This window comes from Henckelia pumila, chromosome 2, assembly GCF_033568475.1.
Source record: "Henckelia pumila isolate YLH828 chromosome 2, ASM3356847v2, whole genome shotgun sequence".
NCBI classification, from domain to species: domain Eukaryota; kingdom Viridiplantae; phylum Streptophyta; class Magnoliopsida; order Lamiales; family Gesneriaceae; genus Henckelia; species Henckelia pumila.
Genome location: NC_133121.1, coordinates 148,608,230 through 148,626,681, shown reverse-complemented (window position 1 = coordinate 148,626,681; position 18,452 = coordinate 148,608,230). Strand labels below are relative to the sequence as shown.

Genomic DNA, 18,452 nt, shown 5'->3' with positions numbered 1-18,452 from the left:
TCTGAGTATTTGTTATTTTAGTTTAATTCAAGTTTTAAATTTCCACTGCAAGTCTGCAAGTTGTTTTAGGTCTCTGAGTATTTGTTTATTTTAGTTTAATTCAAGTTTTAAATTTCCACTGCAAGTTGTTTTAGGTGTTGACAATACAAAGACAACACCTAAGACAACACCTGCTTAAAATCACACATCCTCATTCCTGTCACGACCACAAATCCTTTCAATCTCATTTCTAATTTATTTCATTTTTGGATTCCATACATAAGATTGACTTTTTTCTTAAATAAAACAACGTATGATTTATATTTAATTTAGAGTTATAACATAGTTCATCCAATATCATCAAGTATACATGTGTAACTCCATCCCCCAGAACAAAAACCAGGGAGTACTGAGTTTCTTGCTGCTTCTACACATACCCAACTGAATAAAGAATCATCCACAAAGAATTCACCTATCTTTGGGTCGTGGGAAGCAAGAGCACCACAAGCATATGCATGTGCTTCGATCTCATCAGCGTGCCGAATCGTTTCAAAGACTCTGTGCTGCTCTGTACAATGCCAGATATATTGAATTGGACTTGTCCCACCAAGTTAACCGACCTACTTATGATGATTCCGGGGTTAATCCCATGTCGTACCACCACCGGCCACCAGAATTTCGGCCGGTGCTCTCTCTTAGCTTTCCTCATTCGGATAAGCTCTTGTCGAATGAACTGTCGAATGGATTTCAGGTAGGAGTTCATATCGTGGTCTCTTTGGATGGTTCCTTCCGAGCCATACGCGGAACGGTCACTTAATATCTCGAGAGGGTGTGGGGAGTTTAGGAACACCGACTGTGCGGCGAGAATTTGCTTCTCTGCTTTCGAGACATCTGCTTTCGAGACATCTGTGAAGACATATAGACCACTGCCTGAAGGAAGAAGATCGTGGCTTGGAGAGAACTTTTCGTCAGGTTGAAGAATAAAAAATTCTCCCATTGGAGCATATAGCAGCTTCTGTGGATAAAGAGAACAGAATAAAGATTTTAAGAAATTAATAGAGGATTAGAATTACAGATAGATGATCAATAAGTACTTGCCTGTTTATTAAGACATGGATGATTGCGGAACTTCCCATTTACGGCCTTGAGAAATTCAGCGACATGGTTAGGATAATGGCAAGAGAAAGCTCGGGGGACAATATCCCTGTGCATGGTGATTGAACGAACATGATTTCGAGGCAATCCAAGGTTGCGGAGAAGGCGGTCCCCTCCACACATGATCGATGGAGTCCCGAAAGTTATAACCGGGAGTAATGATGAACGGGGTGCTTCACCCCTTATCAGCAACATGAGATTTACAAGCAAAGATAAACTCCCACCTAGAGAGTGACCCGTGAAACGGAATTTAGCACGATCACCTCGAGATTCAAGGTGTGCCCGAATTTCAGGCAACATCTGCTCATATATGCCTTTCGCTGCCTCATAAATACCTCTATGAACTAGCACATCAAGTCCCTATAGCAAAAATGCTTGAATTCATTTGTCGAGCACACACCATATAACCATATAAAAGAAGGAATAAACTACGTCTAAAAAGCATTCTTCCAAGAATACATTTGATTCCAAAACACAAAATCAGCGGTTGATAGCACCTAAGAAATGGTAAATAAATTATTACCTCAAACTGAACGGGCTCAAAAAGCAAATTGGCCTGCCATGAAGCCAGCGACTCGGATCCCTGTCAGCAATGCAATAAAACATTTGGAAGCTTTTTAGAAATCAAATGATCATAAAATTATTCATATCGGCAAAGCGCACAGATTCTTTAAGAGGCATAAATTTCTGTATTTAGTCCAATTCTCCTACCTGTATGACAAAATACCGAGTTGCACTCTGATCATCATCACACATAAACCACTCACAGGGCGATGAGCGAGTTGAATTCAAATCATCTGCCACAGCTTGCTTTACCTCCTCCTTTGCTGCAACAACCGCAGTCACCGAATCAGTGGTTGCAATTAACGAGGCCATGTCCTGATTGATCGCATCAAGACCGACAGTTCCCGCACTCATTTCTTCAGCCAATTTTTCACTTGACATGGACTTGGAAGAATTAAATCGAAGAAGGCTCCTCGTATGAGAATGCAAATACAAAGCAGCAGAAGCAGCAATATGATACGCAGCAGATACCCTTCTAAGGTTTCCATTTAGCATTGCCTCTCCTCCTTCTGCCTGCTCGATTTCATTTCCATGTGCATCACGAGTTTCATCTGCTGCTGTCACTTGCTCTTGTTGGTCTTCAGATGGTACTCTCTCTTTCTCAGCTTCCAATGCTTGCTCTTTTTTCTCAATAGATGAAGTCAAGAACCGCAATCCAATGTTATTGAGGAGATTCTCAGGCTGTAACACCATTCAAAAATTAAAGCAGAAAGATCAGGCCATCCGGATATAATCTCTGCACATTAAAATTGATCTGCCCAGATCAGATGACCAAATCCAGAACCTTGGAGTTACAAGCCAGCATTATCACAACAGTTCAATACACAGGCCGATCCTTAATCAAGAAAGGACACAATCCAATGAAAACTATAAAGAAAGAATAAACTCAGAACTAAAATCCAAGCTTAAAGTCCAAATATAAATATCAAGCAGACATTATCTTTTTCAATGCCCTCTTGCAAAATAAATGGAAAGAGTTAAATGCCAAGTGAAATCTTACCTTAATCTGAGGAATGGAATAAGCCAGGCTCCCCAAATAAGACATCTTAGCATATAATCTAGCTTCCGCCAGCGACACCTTACGAAGCAGCTTGGTGAAAGATTCTCTATCAAACTCGATCTTTTCATCGTCGTCAACAGCACATAAATCACACTCATCATCAGTCTCTTCCCCGCATTTCTCTCTGAATTCATGTCGGCTTTCATTGTCTTTCTCCATCTTTCTTCCAATATCATAAACCAGATCATCATATTTATCTTCCTCCCTAAAAAGGGACTTCACACGCAAAATCTTGAGAACCCAATTCTCATCCTGCTCTTCCGTACCCGCCTCGTCGATTTCTTCGTTTTCATCAACCGAAACGGCGTCGTCCACCGCGATTGCCGGCTCATACCTGTGTTTACGATCGGGCCAGAGAGATCTCAGCGGGTGCCGGAAAGTAAAAACCCATCCCGGATTCCTCCGAGGCGGCGCTGAAAAAGACGGCTTCTCAAGGGGCATGGAGCTAAGTCGGTGTTCCCCATTTGGCGCAGTCGCCACTGCATGAATCCCTGCCTTCAAACACAAAACATCCATCTTTGAAATATCGTTTCCTGTGTTCCAGGGAGAGAAAATGCTGTTTCTGAATAATAAAGAAATCAGATGAAGCAAAGGCAACAGGCTATGGTTATATTAAATTCAACGTTGGAGGAAAGCCTTGTGCCGTGCGAGTCTGTTTCCCCTTTTTTGGTCGTACTCCTTCACATGCCTTTGAACCCCTTTATTTTACCTAAAATAAGAAAATTCTTTTCTATCTGCCGTTATTATTCAAGTCGGTTTTCTTATAATATGATCTTCATCAAATATTTTATTTTCGTTTATTTATTTATTATTATTTTAAATTTTTTTAACAGTTCTATCAACACAATGATTTTCGACTTTCATGACAATGTCAAAAGAAATATGAGACTTAGAATATAGGTATGACAAAGAAAAAGGGTAGGATGTAGTGCGGGATGCATTCGTGATCTCCGTCTCCGAATACAAAACATGTCATCATCTTCATTTTTATTTTCATTTTCATCTTCATCTTCATCTTCATCTTCATTCCTGTCACCTCCCCAATCTTCGGTTTACTTATGTTGTATGAAAAGATAGTATTGGTTTTTTTTTTGGTTACAAAAAATTGTATCCTTTTATATTATGGAATGAAATCTTTTTTTTCCATTAAAAAATACACATAAAAAAAGCAATGACTTATCAAAAAGTAAAAATAAAGTTAGATTTTTAAATTCATGTTCAAACAAATGTCAGTTACCTCAATAAGTTAAACTTAAATGAGTAAGTTCATTCGAGATAGTTTCACGTAAAAATGTAAATGAATAAGCTGTCTGTGAGTTATTCGAAACTCAATTTGATAAAAGCTCATTCGAGTTCATTTAATGAAGCTCAATAACATAAATGAATCAAACTCAGAATTTTAAAAACTCTGATTTTGGATTTAAAATTTAGGAATTTGACGGGGGATAAAAGCATAATTAATTATTGTTTTGGGGAGGGAAGCTGGATTCGGTTGTAGGTCGGAGAGTTGGTGGGGACCCAAATCAAGAGGATATTTAAGTTTTGAATAAGTAAAGAGATGGGTGGCGTGACGTGTCCGGAAACTTTTGAAGGCTCTGGTTTTGTCGGAACGCTAGCGTTTCCCTACAACGTGGTCAATTTGAGATTCTGATCCTTTTTGTTTTTTTTTTTTGAAGGCAGATTCTGATCCTTTTTCCCATATATATACATGTTATATTATTATTGTTCTGATCCATTTGATAATTCGGATTCGCAGCTAGGATTTCGATGGCTTTGATGAGATTCGAAATTAAAAATATCATTTTTAGTATTTGGTAAATTTAAATTTTGAAACGGGATTGATATTTAATGAAATTTCATGATATTTCATTTAGTTAAATAATATTCTTATACAATTTATCAAATGTCATGGGAATTTAATAGGATTTGAGTTTTAAAAATTAAAATATAATTTTTAAAAATAATATTTATATAACTTAATCATAAATTTCAAGTTTTCTTTTTGTAAGTTTTACAAAATATCATTTATCTAAAAAATATATATTATCAATTGGTACTATTATATTTTAAATTATTATCAAACACTGAAATGAAATTCAGTTTCATGAAATCCAAATTCAAATCCAAATCCTATTTTTTTTTATAAATCGAAACACATTAAGATATATCTATTTATCTTTTAAAATTAATAATGTCTTTGCCGCCTATATTTCTCTACTGTTTCCCTTTTCATTCATGCTTAAATACACTGTAATTGAATCAAAAAAAATAATAATAATACAATGTAATTGCTGCACATTTGTTCAGGGGGCTCACCGCTCATATCAGAGATCAAGTGTTTCACTGAATATTTTGATAATTTTTAAGATGGACAAACTAAAAAAAATATATTTAAATGAGCTTAAAAAAAAGACTAAAAGTTTTGCAACTGTACTGTACTGTACTGTACTTACCCTTCATTCAGTTAACAATACTACATCAAAGATTCAAAAGTCTTTCTTTTCCACCCGCGTTAACATGGGAATTAAATAGCAGTTGGTAGTTGATGGTCTACTAATAATACACAGGAAAATAAATTCAAGGTTGGGTCCCCATTTCTGCTGGATCCCAGTGCTATTAATGGCCCCGTGCGGTCCAAAAAGCCAAGAGAAGGAAGGTTGCACCTAAAGATCCTCTACTATTTCAATTTGAACAAAATTGGCCAAGAGTGGTGAACAGAATTTTAATAATGTAGTCACATTGCGGTCCTCTAGTTCCTAACCAAGAATTTCCTTGATCTTTGTCTTTTGGTCCTCTGTCAATGAAGTGGGAAAAAGAACCTCAAACTTGACATATAGATCGCCCTTCTTGTTGCTAAAATGCAACGGCATCCCCTCGCCCTTAAACTTCTTTACTTCCTTGGGAGTCGTGATACCCTGATGGAGGAGGAGAAAAATATTCATGATATAGATTAGTTCCCTTTTGGATATAGCCGCAATACAATGAGGTTGGAGCTAATGCTGACTATAGCAATAGAAGTTGGCGCTCACCTTGGAGCTAAGGTCCACTAAATGTTCGTCGAGGTGTTTAATGGTTTTCTCAAAACCAACAAGTGCTTGCACCTGAAACATGAGTGGACATTAGAATATGATCGTATAATTTTAAGAACATAAATTTTATTATAAATCTCACACACAAACACAGAATCTGCACGAGCTCATTGTTGTCAATCAAACAAGTGATCAATTACTGACAGAGATGAGCAAAAGCTTGTTGAGTCAGAGAAAATCCACAATGGCTGCCAAAAAACCTACTCACTGGATCTTCTTAAATGTTCAATTTGAAAAGTTTAAAAAAAGGGGCATTTCAGAACATTAAGATGGGTACAGCACACAATTGCTGTCAGCAACTCAACCAACCAAATAAACAAGCCTTCCAAAATGATTCACAACGAAAATATCTTGGCAAAAATACCGTCTCTACAAATTGCTGGGCAATAAAGTGAAGTGGTTATGATGCAAAAGGAGGGTGTAGAATTGTCTAAAGCAGTATTACCAAAGTAATGGTGACTGTCGTGTGTAGATCATTGCCTTCCCTTCTGAAGCGATCGTGGGTTGCTGTACGGATTCGAAACTGCCCAAACATGAATAAACAATCAATAAAGTGAAATGGCCTGTCACCTTGCTACAAACATGGGTTCAGGGATTCTAGAGGGTTGTGCTAAGACAATGAGATGCGAAAAAAGTCGAAGTAATAGTAAGCCTTGTTTATTTCAAGTTTATACTATGAGAATCTAATAGATGAGGACAGGGGGAGATTTTGCACCTGTAGTGGGTGGGGATGAATAAAGCGGGAGTTGGTTATTTAGGCAAGGCAATTTTTCACAATTGAATGTTGCTAGCATTGCTGGGTGAGAGAATTATATTCTGTCAAGAGTATTATTCTTGCTAAAGGGGGCCACCTCCATTGCAAAGAGAGGTCATTATCTTGTAAAATATCCCTGTTCATTGAAGATACATTTGTATTTTGTTATTGAGCTTTAATCCTATCTATCTATGTCCTGCCCACAACTTGTGTTTTATTTAACTGTCAACGGTTGTAACACAGCAATGTAAAATTCATTGAAAAGCATGGTAAAAAGACCAAACCTTAAGATCTCCAGGTTCACCATCAATTATTGGCTCCCCATCCTCATAAAACAACACTTCCTGTGAAGTAAACAGTAAAGAGTTTTTTAATTGAATACAGACGGACTCAAAATGCTGTTGAGAAGATAACAAATGCATACCATAGACCAACTTATTTAAATATCTAAGAAAGTCCCATTTAAATAGGTCAGATGTATCACTACACATCAATGGAAAAGACTTGTGCGAAGAAACAGTTACATAAAATGTAATTTCAATTCGGCTTTATATCTCAAGTACAGGCAATGCAGATTTAGCAACTGCTCCAACACGTATAAACAAGACCATTTCATGGAGGAAATTCAATATGCAATTAGCGTAGTGGCACTACAGCAAGTGGATATAAACTTCGGTGGGAGATCAGCCCCATAATGTATGGAGCAAGGCAAACTCATTTCTATGGACAAATGTCAAAACTATAGTGGTTTAAATCATATGATATTATAAAGTAGCACTCTGAAATTCTATGTGAGCTACCAGAATGATATGCAGTTTGTGACAGTTTTACCTTTAAGAAAGTGTCACCACAAAATGTAATTTCAATTCGGCTTTATATCTCAAGTACAGGCAATGCAGATTTAGCAACTGCTCCAACACATATAAACAAGATCATTTCATGGAGGAAATTCAATATGCAATTAGCGTAGTGGCACTACAGCAAGTGGATATAAACTTCGGTGGGAGATCAGCCCCATAATGTATGGAGCGAGGCAAACTCATTTCTATGGACAAATGCCAAAACTATAGTGGTTTAAATCATATGATATTATAATGTAGCACTCTGAAATTCTATGTGAGCTACCAGAATGATATGCAGTTTGTGACAGTTTTACCTTTAAGAAAGTGTCACCATAACAGGAAACAGGAATTTGTAGGTGACGGACATTTGTTGGACTCTATTTGTATTCACTATCAGTAATAAACTGAATCTAATCCTGACTAATCATCAGACCCTATCTAAGCATCCAAGGTCCACATTATTCTGCTGATAAAAAGTGGTGATGAAGATGAAATGGCTCAAGCAAACGAAATAAAAAATCCAAAACAACAGTATGTGGCTGATTAGAATCTGATGATGCAATAAGAAATCAAATCTGCTCAAAAACACGGTAATCATCGCCTTAGACCCTGAATCAAAACAAGCACAACTATGTCTGAAGAGGGGTGGAGACAGTCTTACTTGTCCATGCTGCATTCCTTTCTCAATATCCACTGTGATAAAATCACCCTCTCTTTCATACTTCACATTTGGGCATTGCTCGCAGACCTGGAACGCGATAAGAAATTCAGATAGATGTAACATAATAAAAAAAATCCAGTGGCATGAAAAGTCCAGCTGCAGCAACACAATAGTCAATTATAATTCATAGGGGAATAACATGCCTGCTCAGTCATCTGCTGGAACATCCCTGGACCAATTTGCTTGTGATAAACCTCATTTCTACAGTTGCAGCGTCTCTTCCCAGGGGCTGGTTTTAGCACATTTTTCACCCTCCAAACCTGATGATTTTCACATTTGATATCCACTCATAAGCCAAAGCTCTTATGATGCTCAAACTGAAATCTAACATTCCAGTGAGATCAGTTAAGCATTATTTTATATATCTGGTGATCATGCAGAATAGAGTGGACAAAACCAAATTCAATTGGAGTTTAGGAAAGTAAAACTATGATTATTGACAATGGTATTCCAGTAGGAAAGTAAACCTATGATTATTAAAGTGCAGTGAATTTTTCTGTAGTGAGTCAATGAAAGGACGTATTTTATTCAAATAATTAGATTTGTTTATATGCCTAAAAAAATTGTTTCTTTTTTCAGCACTTTCCAGAATCAATTTTTTTTTCAAAGTTCATAATCAAGGAATTCAATCTACGGGATTGTTTATGAGCCCACATGTTTTGAATAAAGTACCTTCAAGGTGCCCCCCATGTACAGATCTTCAAGTGTTGCATCCAAATCAACAGTTACATCATCTCCTTTCACAACTTTCTCCTCCTCTTCCATGGGACCTCCACCAAAAAACCTTTTTACATATTTCTTTGTCAGCAACAATACATACAGACTTACGGCCGGATTTTGAATTTCACAATCAACAAAAAATGCCACTAAATTCTGGAGAGATATGACAATTGAGAATCTGAATGAAACTATCAGAAATCTAATCTAAATCATAAAAATCGACAAATAATGCAATACATATTTTGTTTAAGCTATGAAACGTACTGAGGGAACATGGACGTCAACGTAGCTGCCGCCTCAGAAAATTTCGGTAATAATACGGTGATCTTAAATTCCAAATTCTCAAGTAGAAGAAACCCACTAATTCGGTTTGTTGGCATCCAATGACTAAAAGCAGAATTCACGCATACAAGTTTTTGCACAATAGAGTCTATAAATTGCCCCGTTTTGCAGATTCCAAAGCAATATATAAATATAGAAAGCATCAAACGCATATTACATTATCAGTATACTCTTCCATAAAATTCACATACTTCCAAATCATCATCACATGCACAAATTAAAAGCACAAATTTAGCATCATATGAAGGATTATCAGTTCAATTAGCAAAACATTTCTGGGAGCACAACAATGCGTGTGGCGGGTAATGTTTAGCCGAAGGAACTTACGAGCTAAAAATATCTTGAATATTCATTCCTCCTCCTCTACCCCCACTAGCAGCATGTTGTTTGAGACCCTCTTCGCCATATCTATCATATATACCTCTTTTGTCACCATCAGATAGCACTTCATATGCTACAAAAAGCCAACCATTTCAATCCAACCAATCAAATCTTACAGAAAGTCACCTCCACCTATACATAATATTAATTTCCAAAGCTTATCCCGCAGAGAATATTGACAAAAATAACACAGGAATAATACCATTATTGATTTCAGCGAATTTCTTGTTTGCCTCTTCGTTTCCTTGATTTTTATCTGGGTGATACTTCAAGGCAAGCCTTCTATAAGCACGCTTGATTTGCTCATCCGACGCGCTTTTGGAAACTTCTAGAATTTCATAATAATTCTTCCTGCAAAAAAAAAAAAAAATGATAACTAAAGATACATTGAATCAATACCATCGCAGCAAAAATGATTAATTTAAAAATACTACTACTACTCACGCGACAATGGCGATCAGATGACAAGATAAAAAGCAGAAGAGGAGCAATAATTTTGATCTTGGATGCGCCATATCCCTCTGGCACAAAGATCAAAACTATCACTGAGACAATTAGGTTTTGAAATTGGGAAACAAAAGCCAATCAAATCAACAGCCTGTATAGAACTGCAATTGCTACACAAATCTGTGCACGTATGATTGCGAATTTGTGTATGAGAACGGTGAAGCGTGCAAGGATCGAGATGCGAATTTTTCATATTTGCATTGCCCAAGATCGATGAACACATGCAACGTGGTCTTTTGGGAACTGACCAATCAGAGAGCCCTCCAACATGTTTCAACCAATCAAAGTCCGCCACATTTCAAACTCCTGTGTTATTTTGAGACTGAGAATTATAATTATTATTAATAGTTAACTAAGAACAAAAAAAAATTGGGACAAAAATATTTTGACTTCATTTAGATAAATACTTATAAAATATTTTTAAAAAAGTGTTTTTTTAAATTTTTATATATGTTTTAAAGGTTTTTTAAAAATAAATATGTGGGTTGACAATTATTTTATAAAATTATTTTAATATTTAAAAATAACTTTATTCATCGTTGTTAGTTCCTTTCTAAAAGCATATTTCATTTGTTTTTTAAAAATTATACTTGAAAACACTTTTTAAAAAATATTTTTCAAAAGCATTTTACAGAGATCTTATGCAAACACATAATTTTAATTTTTGTTCACTTATAAAACAGTAAAAATATTTTTAAAGTACATGTGCATTCAGAAACCAAAAAAACAAAAAAAAAACATTTTCTTACCAAAGGTAAAATTAAATTAAATAATTTATTAAATATATTTTTTTTTACATGAATGTGTTTTATATAATAGAAATATACTCTAAATATAAATAATGTAATCATTGATTTTTAACTCATTTATAATTAATAATAATAATAATAATAATAATAATAATAATAATATAAGATCCCAAGTTTAGCGAAGTATATATAAGGGTACCCGCAGTTCTGAATAAAAAACCCAACTTCATCGTGGGACCTACTATCACACATAATTTACAACTCGAAAAAAAAAAATTTATAACTTTTCTCCACAATCCTAAACCCAACAACGGTAGCTTCGATCCTACCCCATGGGTATTATCCCATGGGGTAGTTGGCAATCACTGATTGGTTCAAATCATGTGGATCCCACTGAATTATATAGGGCCCACATGATTTAAACAAATAAAATACATCCACCTGTCTCATAGGATAATACCTATGGGGTAGGTTGGAATTTTCCACCCAGCAACTAACTTTTTTGAGGGTCTCATTAATCAATTCTATACATAATGTATAATTATTATTATTACCTACATTTACATTTAAATTTTATAATAAAATAAAATAAATTTTAATTAAATAATGCTAAATACGTAAAAAGAATAATTAAATTTTATTTTTTTATGTAATTAATTAATCTTTGATTAATTATGTTTAGTATTTTGGATTAATTACGTAAATTAATATAAAATGATTTGATTAATTATGTTTTAATATTTTTTATTCAACATTTCAATTGTTATTATGAATATTTAATAAAATAAAAATGATATAATGAAAATATTAATAATTAATAATAAAGCGTAAATTCATGAATCACGATCGTATGCAACAAATAAAGATCAAAATAAATTAAAATTTAAAAATATAAAAGTGCACAATTGACAAAGACCGAGATAAATTTAAAAAAACATAAATGTGTACAATCGAAATATTTAATGATAAAGTTGTTCCTCACTAATTGCTTCCATCAAGTATCCATATGTGTTCAACCAATTCGGATCAAAGTTGGTGATGTGCTTCTCTGTCACGTAGTTCGCTATAATTATTGAGGTACTCTCGAAATTATTGGGTAGATCCTACGACAATTTGTGCTGGTGGAGGAGTGTCTTCATCCGACCAGTTGACATATTCATCTCCTTCATCTTCAATAATCTTGTTGTGCAAAATAATACATGTATTCATGATATTCCATAAATTATTCTTGTAATAAGATCTTGCAGGACCTCTAATTATTGCCCAACGTGCTTGGAGCACTCCAAATGCCCGTTCAACGTCCTTTCTTGCAGACTCTTGTCTCTCCTTGAATTTCTTTCTCTTGGGATCCTCTGGGCATGGAAAGCTCTTGACGAAAGCAGCCCATTCTGGGTAGATTCCATCTGTAAGATAATATCCTTTTGTATAATTTGTCCCTTTCACTGTGAAATGAACATTTGGAGCATTTCCTTGTAGGACGGCGTTGAACAACGGTGATTCGTTAAGAACATTTATATCATTACGTGATCCTACAACGCCAAAAAAGCATGTCATATCCACAAGTCTGTAGATGCGACTACTTCAAGAATTATCGTTAAGACACCGTAATCACCTCTAGTATATTGTCCTTTCCAAGCTACAGGAAAATTTCTCCACTCTCAATGCATGCAATCAAGGCTGCCCAACATTCTAGGGAAGTCGTGCTTATCTTCATGCATTTGAAGTAATCGTTGAGTGTCTGCATCATTGGGTCTTCTCAAATATCGCACCCCAAACACATCAATCACGCATTGACAGAAGTTGACCAAGCAGTCCAATGCAGTTATTTCACCCATCCGTACGTACTCATCGAGAGAATCGGTCGGAGCTGCATATGCCAATTGACAACAGCCTCTGTGCATTTTTGAAGTGGCGACAAACTCTGTCTTCCTACAGCGTCTCTACTCCATCAAAAGTAGTCCGAATTATTGGTAAGAGCATTGACTATGCTAACGAATAACTCTCTGCGCATGCGAAACCGCCTCCGGAATACTTCAGTGTGGAATGTAGGATTTTCAGAGAAATAAGCTCTGACAAGGCGAGAATTCCTCTTCACGATCCCGATTCACATATCTCCTTGAGTTTCCAGACCGTGGATTCCTTTAGGTGATTTGGAGTCTATGCTCTTCCTCTTCAAGCAACGTAATCATCATTCTATCTACATCATCTTCTGCGTATTCCCACATATCATTTCGCCAAAACTCACGAATGAGACGTTTTGTAGCACGACGTGGATCTTCATACATGTTTTTTTGTAAGTGTTGAAAAGATGAAAATATTGAATAAACAAAATTGAAGTTTCATTGGTGTATTTATAGAGTGAAAGTTTCAATTTCAAAAAATATGTTGCACATAATTTAATGTAATAATATCTGTTGCACGCAATTCAATGCAATCCTATCCGTTGCATGCAATTCAATGCAATATAATCCGTTGCACGCAATTCAACGATGTTATATTCGTTACACAAATGCAATATAAAATTATCTGTTGCACTGTATTGATTTTTTTAATCTAAACAGATTTGTATGGTTATTTTATTTTTATTTGTAATTAATTTATAAAATTTTGAATCAAATCAGTACAATGATGTAAAAAAATAAAACACAACCTGATATATTACGAGCTGATAATAAAGAACAACATAATTAATCGCATTCGTACACAATTGATAAAAACCGACATAAAATTTAAAAACATAAACGTACACAACACAACAAACACAAACATAAATAACATATAAAAATAAACACACACAACTGATACCTCTATTGCCACCCACGTCTCTTTGAAATTGCTTCAACTACTTTTATATGCCAATGAAGTTGGGTCTCCGTCATACCACTTGTATCCTTCGTAACTATTTCGTAATCCCTTTGTTCCAATTACAATGCTTTCTGTTGCATCTCGCCGTCTTTCTGCTTAATCTCGGCTTCCTTTTTCTTTATCTAAGCTTCCTTATTTTTTAGTTCGGCTTCCTTCATCGACAATCTTTGATATTCTTGCATTTGTTCCCACTTAAGTGAGAAGTCTCTATCATCTGTGACTTTATCCTTTTGCTTTATTTTAGTCTTTTGTTGCCCTATTGGACGTGCTCGAAATTCAAATGCATCATTAGTATCGGGATTGGTCGAAGATGAATGTGCCCCTGTCTCGGATGTTCTCGACTTCTTGCTAGAGTGATGCCCAAGTGATTGGGGAGCACATTTCTTGCATTCCATCACAATCTTCCACACATGTTCATATTTGAATGTCTTATTGTTGTTTGACATTTTCCACATATCATGTGCAGCAGCTAAAACATCAGTGTCACTTTGATCACTACCCCGATTGTTGAGCAAATTGTTGTACCATCCCGAAAACTTATCAGCATCCGGCATAACACGATAATAATGCGATTTTGTCGAACTTCATTCTCTCATTGGTGTTCCCATAGGTCGATTATCATTATAGTATGTGGCAGTACTTTTTCAGAAATGCTTATTTTTTTGTGTGTTGCCAACTATTGGATCGTTGGTAGTATTACCCCAAGCTCTCGCAAGATATTTCTCTTCCTCAATTGACCACATCACGTTAAATTTATTACGATGAACAATTTTTTGTTTTGCACCCGAATCATCATCATCGAGGTAAATATTTTATATCCCAAGCTGTGTCAAATGTGGTGAAATTTGAGAAACAAAACTTGAAATTGGTGGTGTTGGTTCTCTGTCGGATCCAGATCCTCTGAGACCGTAGTTTTGAGATTCACTCATCCATGGCTGTGGATTATGGAATGCGTGAGAATAATGTGGCATCATATGAGGGCCACCCCTTGGATTATAATATTCGATTGGGATCATTGGGTGATAAAATTGAGGGTTAGGAACAACATTTGAACCAGTGGAAATATTTTGTGGAAAATTAGGACCAAAATTCGAACCAGTAGAAATATTTTGTGGAAAATTAGGACCAAAATTCGAACCAGTGGGAATATTTTGTGGAAAATTAGGATAAAAATTCGAACTAGTGGAAATATTTTGTGGAAAATGAGACGAGTAAGAAAATTCAGACGAACGAGAGTTGAGACGAGAACGAGATTGCTAATTTTGAATGTTTGAATTTCCTTCAGAATTTGGAGAACCAAAATCATTGTTGAATGATCCAGAGAATTGATCTGTCATTTGATTTATGAAGTAAAATGTACTATTTTGCAACGAAAAAAGATGAATAAATGAAAAAAGATGAACAAATGAAAACAGATACAGATTCATGCCTTTTATATAAAATTTTATTGTAATTTTTTATATTTTTAATAAAATTACATTATATTTTAAATATAATTTTAACTAAAATCTTATCTTTGACAGAACACGCCTTGAAAATATGAATAAAAACCATAACATTTTAATTTTAAAAAAAACTATATATAAAAAATAATAATCAATTCATGGGGCTCGTGCCCCATGCATTTCAGATTTCAAGGGGTGTGTTCCAACCACAAGTAAATTTTTTATTAAATTTTTTTTAATTAAAATTTGAATGCTGAAGCTGGCATCCTATTTTGCACGCCAACTTCAGCTTCAGAATCAGAACATGCAGGCTGCAACGCGGGCAACCTGCATGTTCAACTTTTTTTTTTTTTTTTTTGGAAAAAAATTAGCGTTGCGGTTACCCTAAGAGTACCCGCAATCCTTAACCAAAAAACTCAACTTCATCGTGGGACCTACTATAACACATCATTTACAACTCAAAACAAAATTTTTATAACTTCTCTCCACAATCCTAATCCCAACAACTAACTTTTTTTAGGGTTTTACTAATCAATTTTATGCATATTATATAATAATAATAATTATTACCTACATTTAAATTTAAATTTTATAATAAAATAAAATTAATTTAAATTAAATAAGTGCAAATTGCTCAAAAATCCCCAATGCAAACATGTTTTGCTCTGCACTCCCTAGTCACTTTTTTGTACCACAATTTTTGTTAATTTGTATCACATCTTGTATGGTTTTGTACCACATCTTGTATTGTTTTGTATAATATTTTATGACTAGGGACCCCAAAGTAAAACATGTTTGCATTTGGGAATTTTTGAGCAAATTGCCCATTAAATAATGCTAAATACATAAAAAAATTAATAAATTAAATTTTAATTTTTTATGTAATTAATTAATCTCTGATTAATTATGTTTAGTATTTTGGATTGATTACTTAAATTAATGTAAAATGATTTGATTAATTATGTTTTAATATTTTTTATTCAACATTTCAAATGTTATTATGAATATTTAATAAAATAAAAATTGTATGATGAAAATATTAATAATTAATAATAAAGCATGAATTCATGAATCACGGTCGTATGCAACAAATAAAGATCAACATAAATTAAAATTTATAAATATAAAAGTGCACAGTTGACAAAGACCGAGATAAATTAAAAAAAAATAAATGTGCACAATCAAAATATTTAATGATAAAGTTGTTCCTCACTAATTGCTTCCGTCTAGTGCCCATATGTGTTCAACCAAGTCGGCTCGAAGTTGTTGATATGCTTCTCTGTCACGTAGTTCGCTATAATTATTGATGTACTCTCGAAATTCTTGGGTAGATCACATGACAATTCGTGCTGGTGAAGGAGTGTCTTCATCCGACCAGTTGACAGATTCATCTCTTTCATCTTCAATAATCATGATGTGCAAAGTAATACATGTGTACATGATATTCCTTAAATCATTCTTGTAATAAGATCGTGCAGGACCTCTAATTATTGCCCAACGAGCTAGGAGCACTCCAAATGCCCGTTCAATGTCCTTTTTGCAGACTCTTGTCTCTCCTTTAATTTCTTCCTCTTGGGATCCTTTGGGCATGGAAAGCTCTTGACGAAAGCATCCCATTCTGAGTAGATTTCGTCTGTAAGATAATATACTTTTGTATAATTTGTCTCGTTCACTATGAAATGAACATTCGGAGCATTTCCTTGTAGGACGGTGTTGAACAACGGTGATTCGTTAAGAACATTTATATCATTACGCGATCCTGCAACGCCAAAAAAAGCATGTCATATTCACAAGTTTGTAGATGCGAATGCTTCAAGAATTATCATTGGGACACCCTAATCAGCTCTAGTATATTGTCCTTTCCAAGATACAAGACAATTCCTCCACTCTCAATGCATGCAATCAAGACTGCCCAACATTCTAGGGAAGTCGTGCTTATCTTCATGAATTTGAAGTAATCGTTGAGTGTCTGCATCATTGGATCTTCTCAAATATCGCGCCCAAACACTTCTTCTTGAGTTTCCAGACCGTGGATTCCTTTGGGTGGTTTGGAGTCTACACTCTTCCTCTTCAAGCAACGTAATCATCATTCTATCTACATCATCTTATGCATCTTCCCACATCTCATTTCGCCAAAACTCACAAATAAGACGTTCTTTAGCACGACGTGGATCTTCAGACATGTTTTTTGTAAGTGTTGAAAAGATGAAAATATTGAATGAATGAAATTGAAGTTTCATTGGTGTATTTATAGAGTAAAAGTCTCAATTTCAAAAAATATGTTGCACATAATTCAATGTAATAATATCCGTTGCACGCAATTCAATGCAATCCTATTTGTGGCACACAATTCAATGCAATATAATCTGTTGCACGCAATTCAACGATGTTATATTCGTTACACAAATGCAATATAAATTTATCTGTTGCACTATATTGATTTTTTTAATCTAAACAGATTTGTATGGTTATTTTATTTTTATTTGTAATTAATTTATAAAATTTTGAATCAAATCAGTACAATGATGTAACAAAATAAAACACAACCTGATATATTACGAGCTGATAATAAAAAACAACATAATTAATCGCATTCGTACACAATTGACAAAAACCGACATAAAATTTAGAAACATAAACGTACACAACACAACGAACACAAACATAAATAATATATGAAAATAAACACACACAACTGATACATCTACTGTCACCCACGTCTCTTTGCAATTGCTTCAACTACTTTCTTATGCCAATGAAATTGGGTCTCATTCATACCACTTGTATCATTCGTAACTATTTCGTAATCCCTTTGTTCCAATTCCAATGCTTTCTGTTGCAGCTCGCCGTCTTTCTGCTTAATTAATCTCGGCTTCCTTGTTCTTTATCTAAGCTTCCTTATTTATTAGTTTGGCTTCCTTCATCGACAATCTTTGATATTCTTGCATTTGTTCCCACTTAAGTGAGAAGTCTTTGTCATCTGTGACTTTATCTTTTTGCTTTCTTTTGGCCTTTTGTTGCCTTATTGGACGTGCTTGAACTTCAAATGCATCATCAGTATCGGGATTGGTCGAAGATGAATGTGTCCCTATCTCGGATTTTCTCGACTTCTTGTTAGAGTGATGCCCAAGTGACTGGGGAGCTCATTTCTCGCATTCCATCACAATCTTTCACACATGTTCATATTTGAATGTCTTATTCTTGTTTAACGTTTTCCACATATTATGTGCAGCAGCTAAAACATCAGCGTCACTTTGACCACTAGCCCAATTGTTGAGA

The 18,452-nt window shown here is 34.9% G+C and overlaps 3 protein-coding genes across 3 annotated transcripts; all 3 read right to left on the bottom strand.

The window, feature by feature from the left end:
- Positions 1 to 253: 253 nt before the first annotated feature.
- On the bottom strand, positions 254 to 3,451 carry LOC140881808 (phospholipase A1 PLIP2, chloroplastic-like). Its single transcript, XM_073287399.1, has 5 exons — positions 2,699 to 3,451; positions 1,846 to 2,379; positions 1,658 to 1,717; positions 1,078 to 1,494; positions 254 to 994 (listed from the first exon to the last, which is right to left on the bottom strand). The coding sequence occupies exons 1-5, from the start codon at positions 3,272 to 3,274 to the stop codon at positions 452 to 454; spliced, it is 2,130 nt and encodes a 709-aa protein (XP_073143500.1). The 5' UTR covers positions 3,275 to 3,451; the 3' UTR covers positions 254 to 451.
- Positions 3,452 to 5,154: 1,703 nt separating this feature from the next.
- On the bottom strand, positions 5,155 to 10,365 carry LOC140881549 (dnaJ protein ERDJ3B-like). Its single transcript, XM_073286950.1, has 10 exons — positions 10,052 to 10,365; positions 9,810 to 9,958; positions 9,554 to 9,680; positions 8,837 to 8,948; positions 8,308 to 8,424; positions 8,105 to 8,191; positions 6,886 to 6,945; positions 6,293 to 6,370; positions 5,788 to 5,859; positions 5,155 to 5,673 (listed from the first exon to the last, which is right to left on the bottom strand). The coding sequence occupies exons 1-10, from the start codon at positions 10,120 to 10,122 to the stop codon at positions 5,515 to 5,517; spliced, it is 1,032 nt and encodes a 343-aa protein (XP_073143051.1). The 5' UTR covers positions 10,123 to 10,365; the 3' UTR covers positions 5,155 to 5,514.
- A 1,587-nt stretch (positions 10,366 to 11,952) lies between these two features.
- LOC140878662 (uncharacterized) lies at positions 11,953 to 12,764 on the bottom strand. The gene is made up of 2 exons (XM_073282277.1): positions 12,550 to 12,764; positions 11,953 to 12,439 (listed from the first exon to the last, which is right to left on the bottom strand). Exons 1-2 carry the CDS (start codon positions 12,762 to 12,764, stop codon positions 11,953 to 11,955), a joined length of 702 nt encoding a protein of 233 aa, XP_073138378.1.
- Positions 12,765 to 18,452: the final 5,688 nt, after the last annotated feature.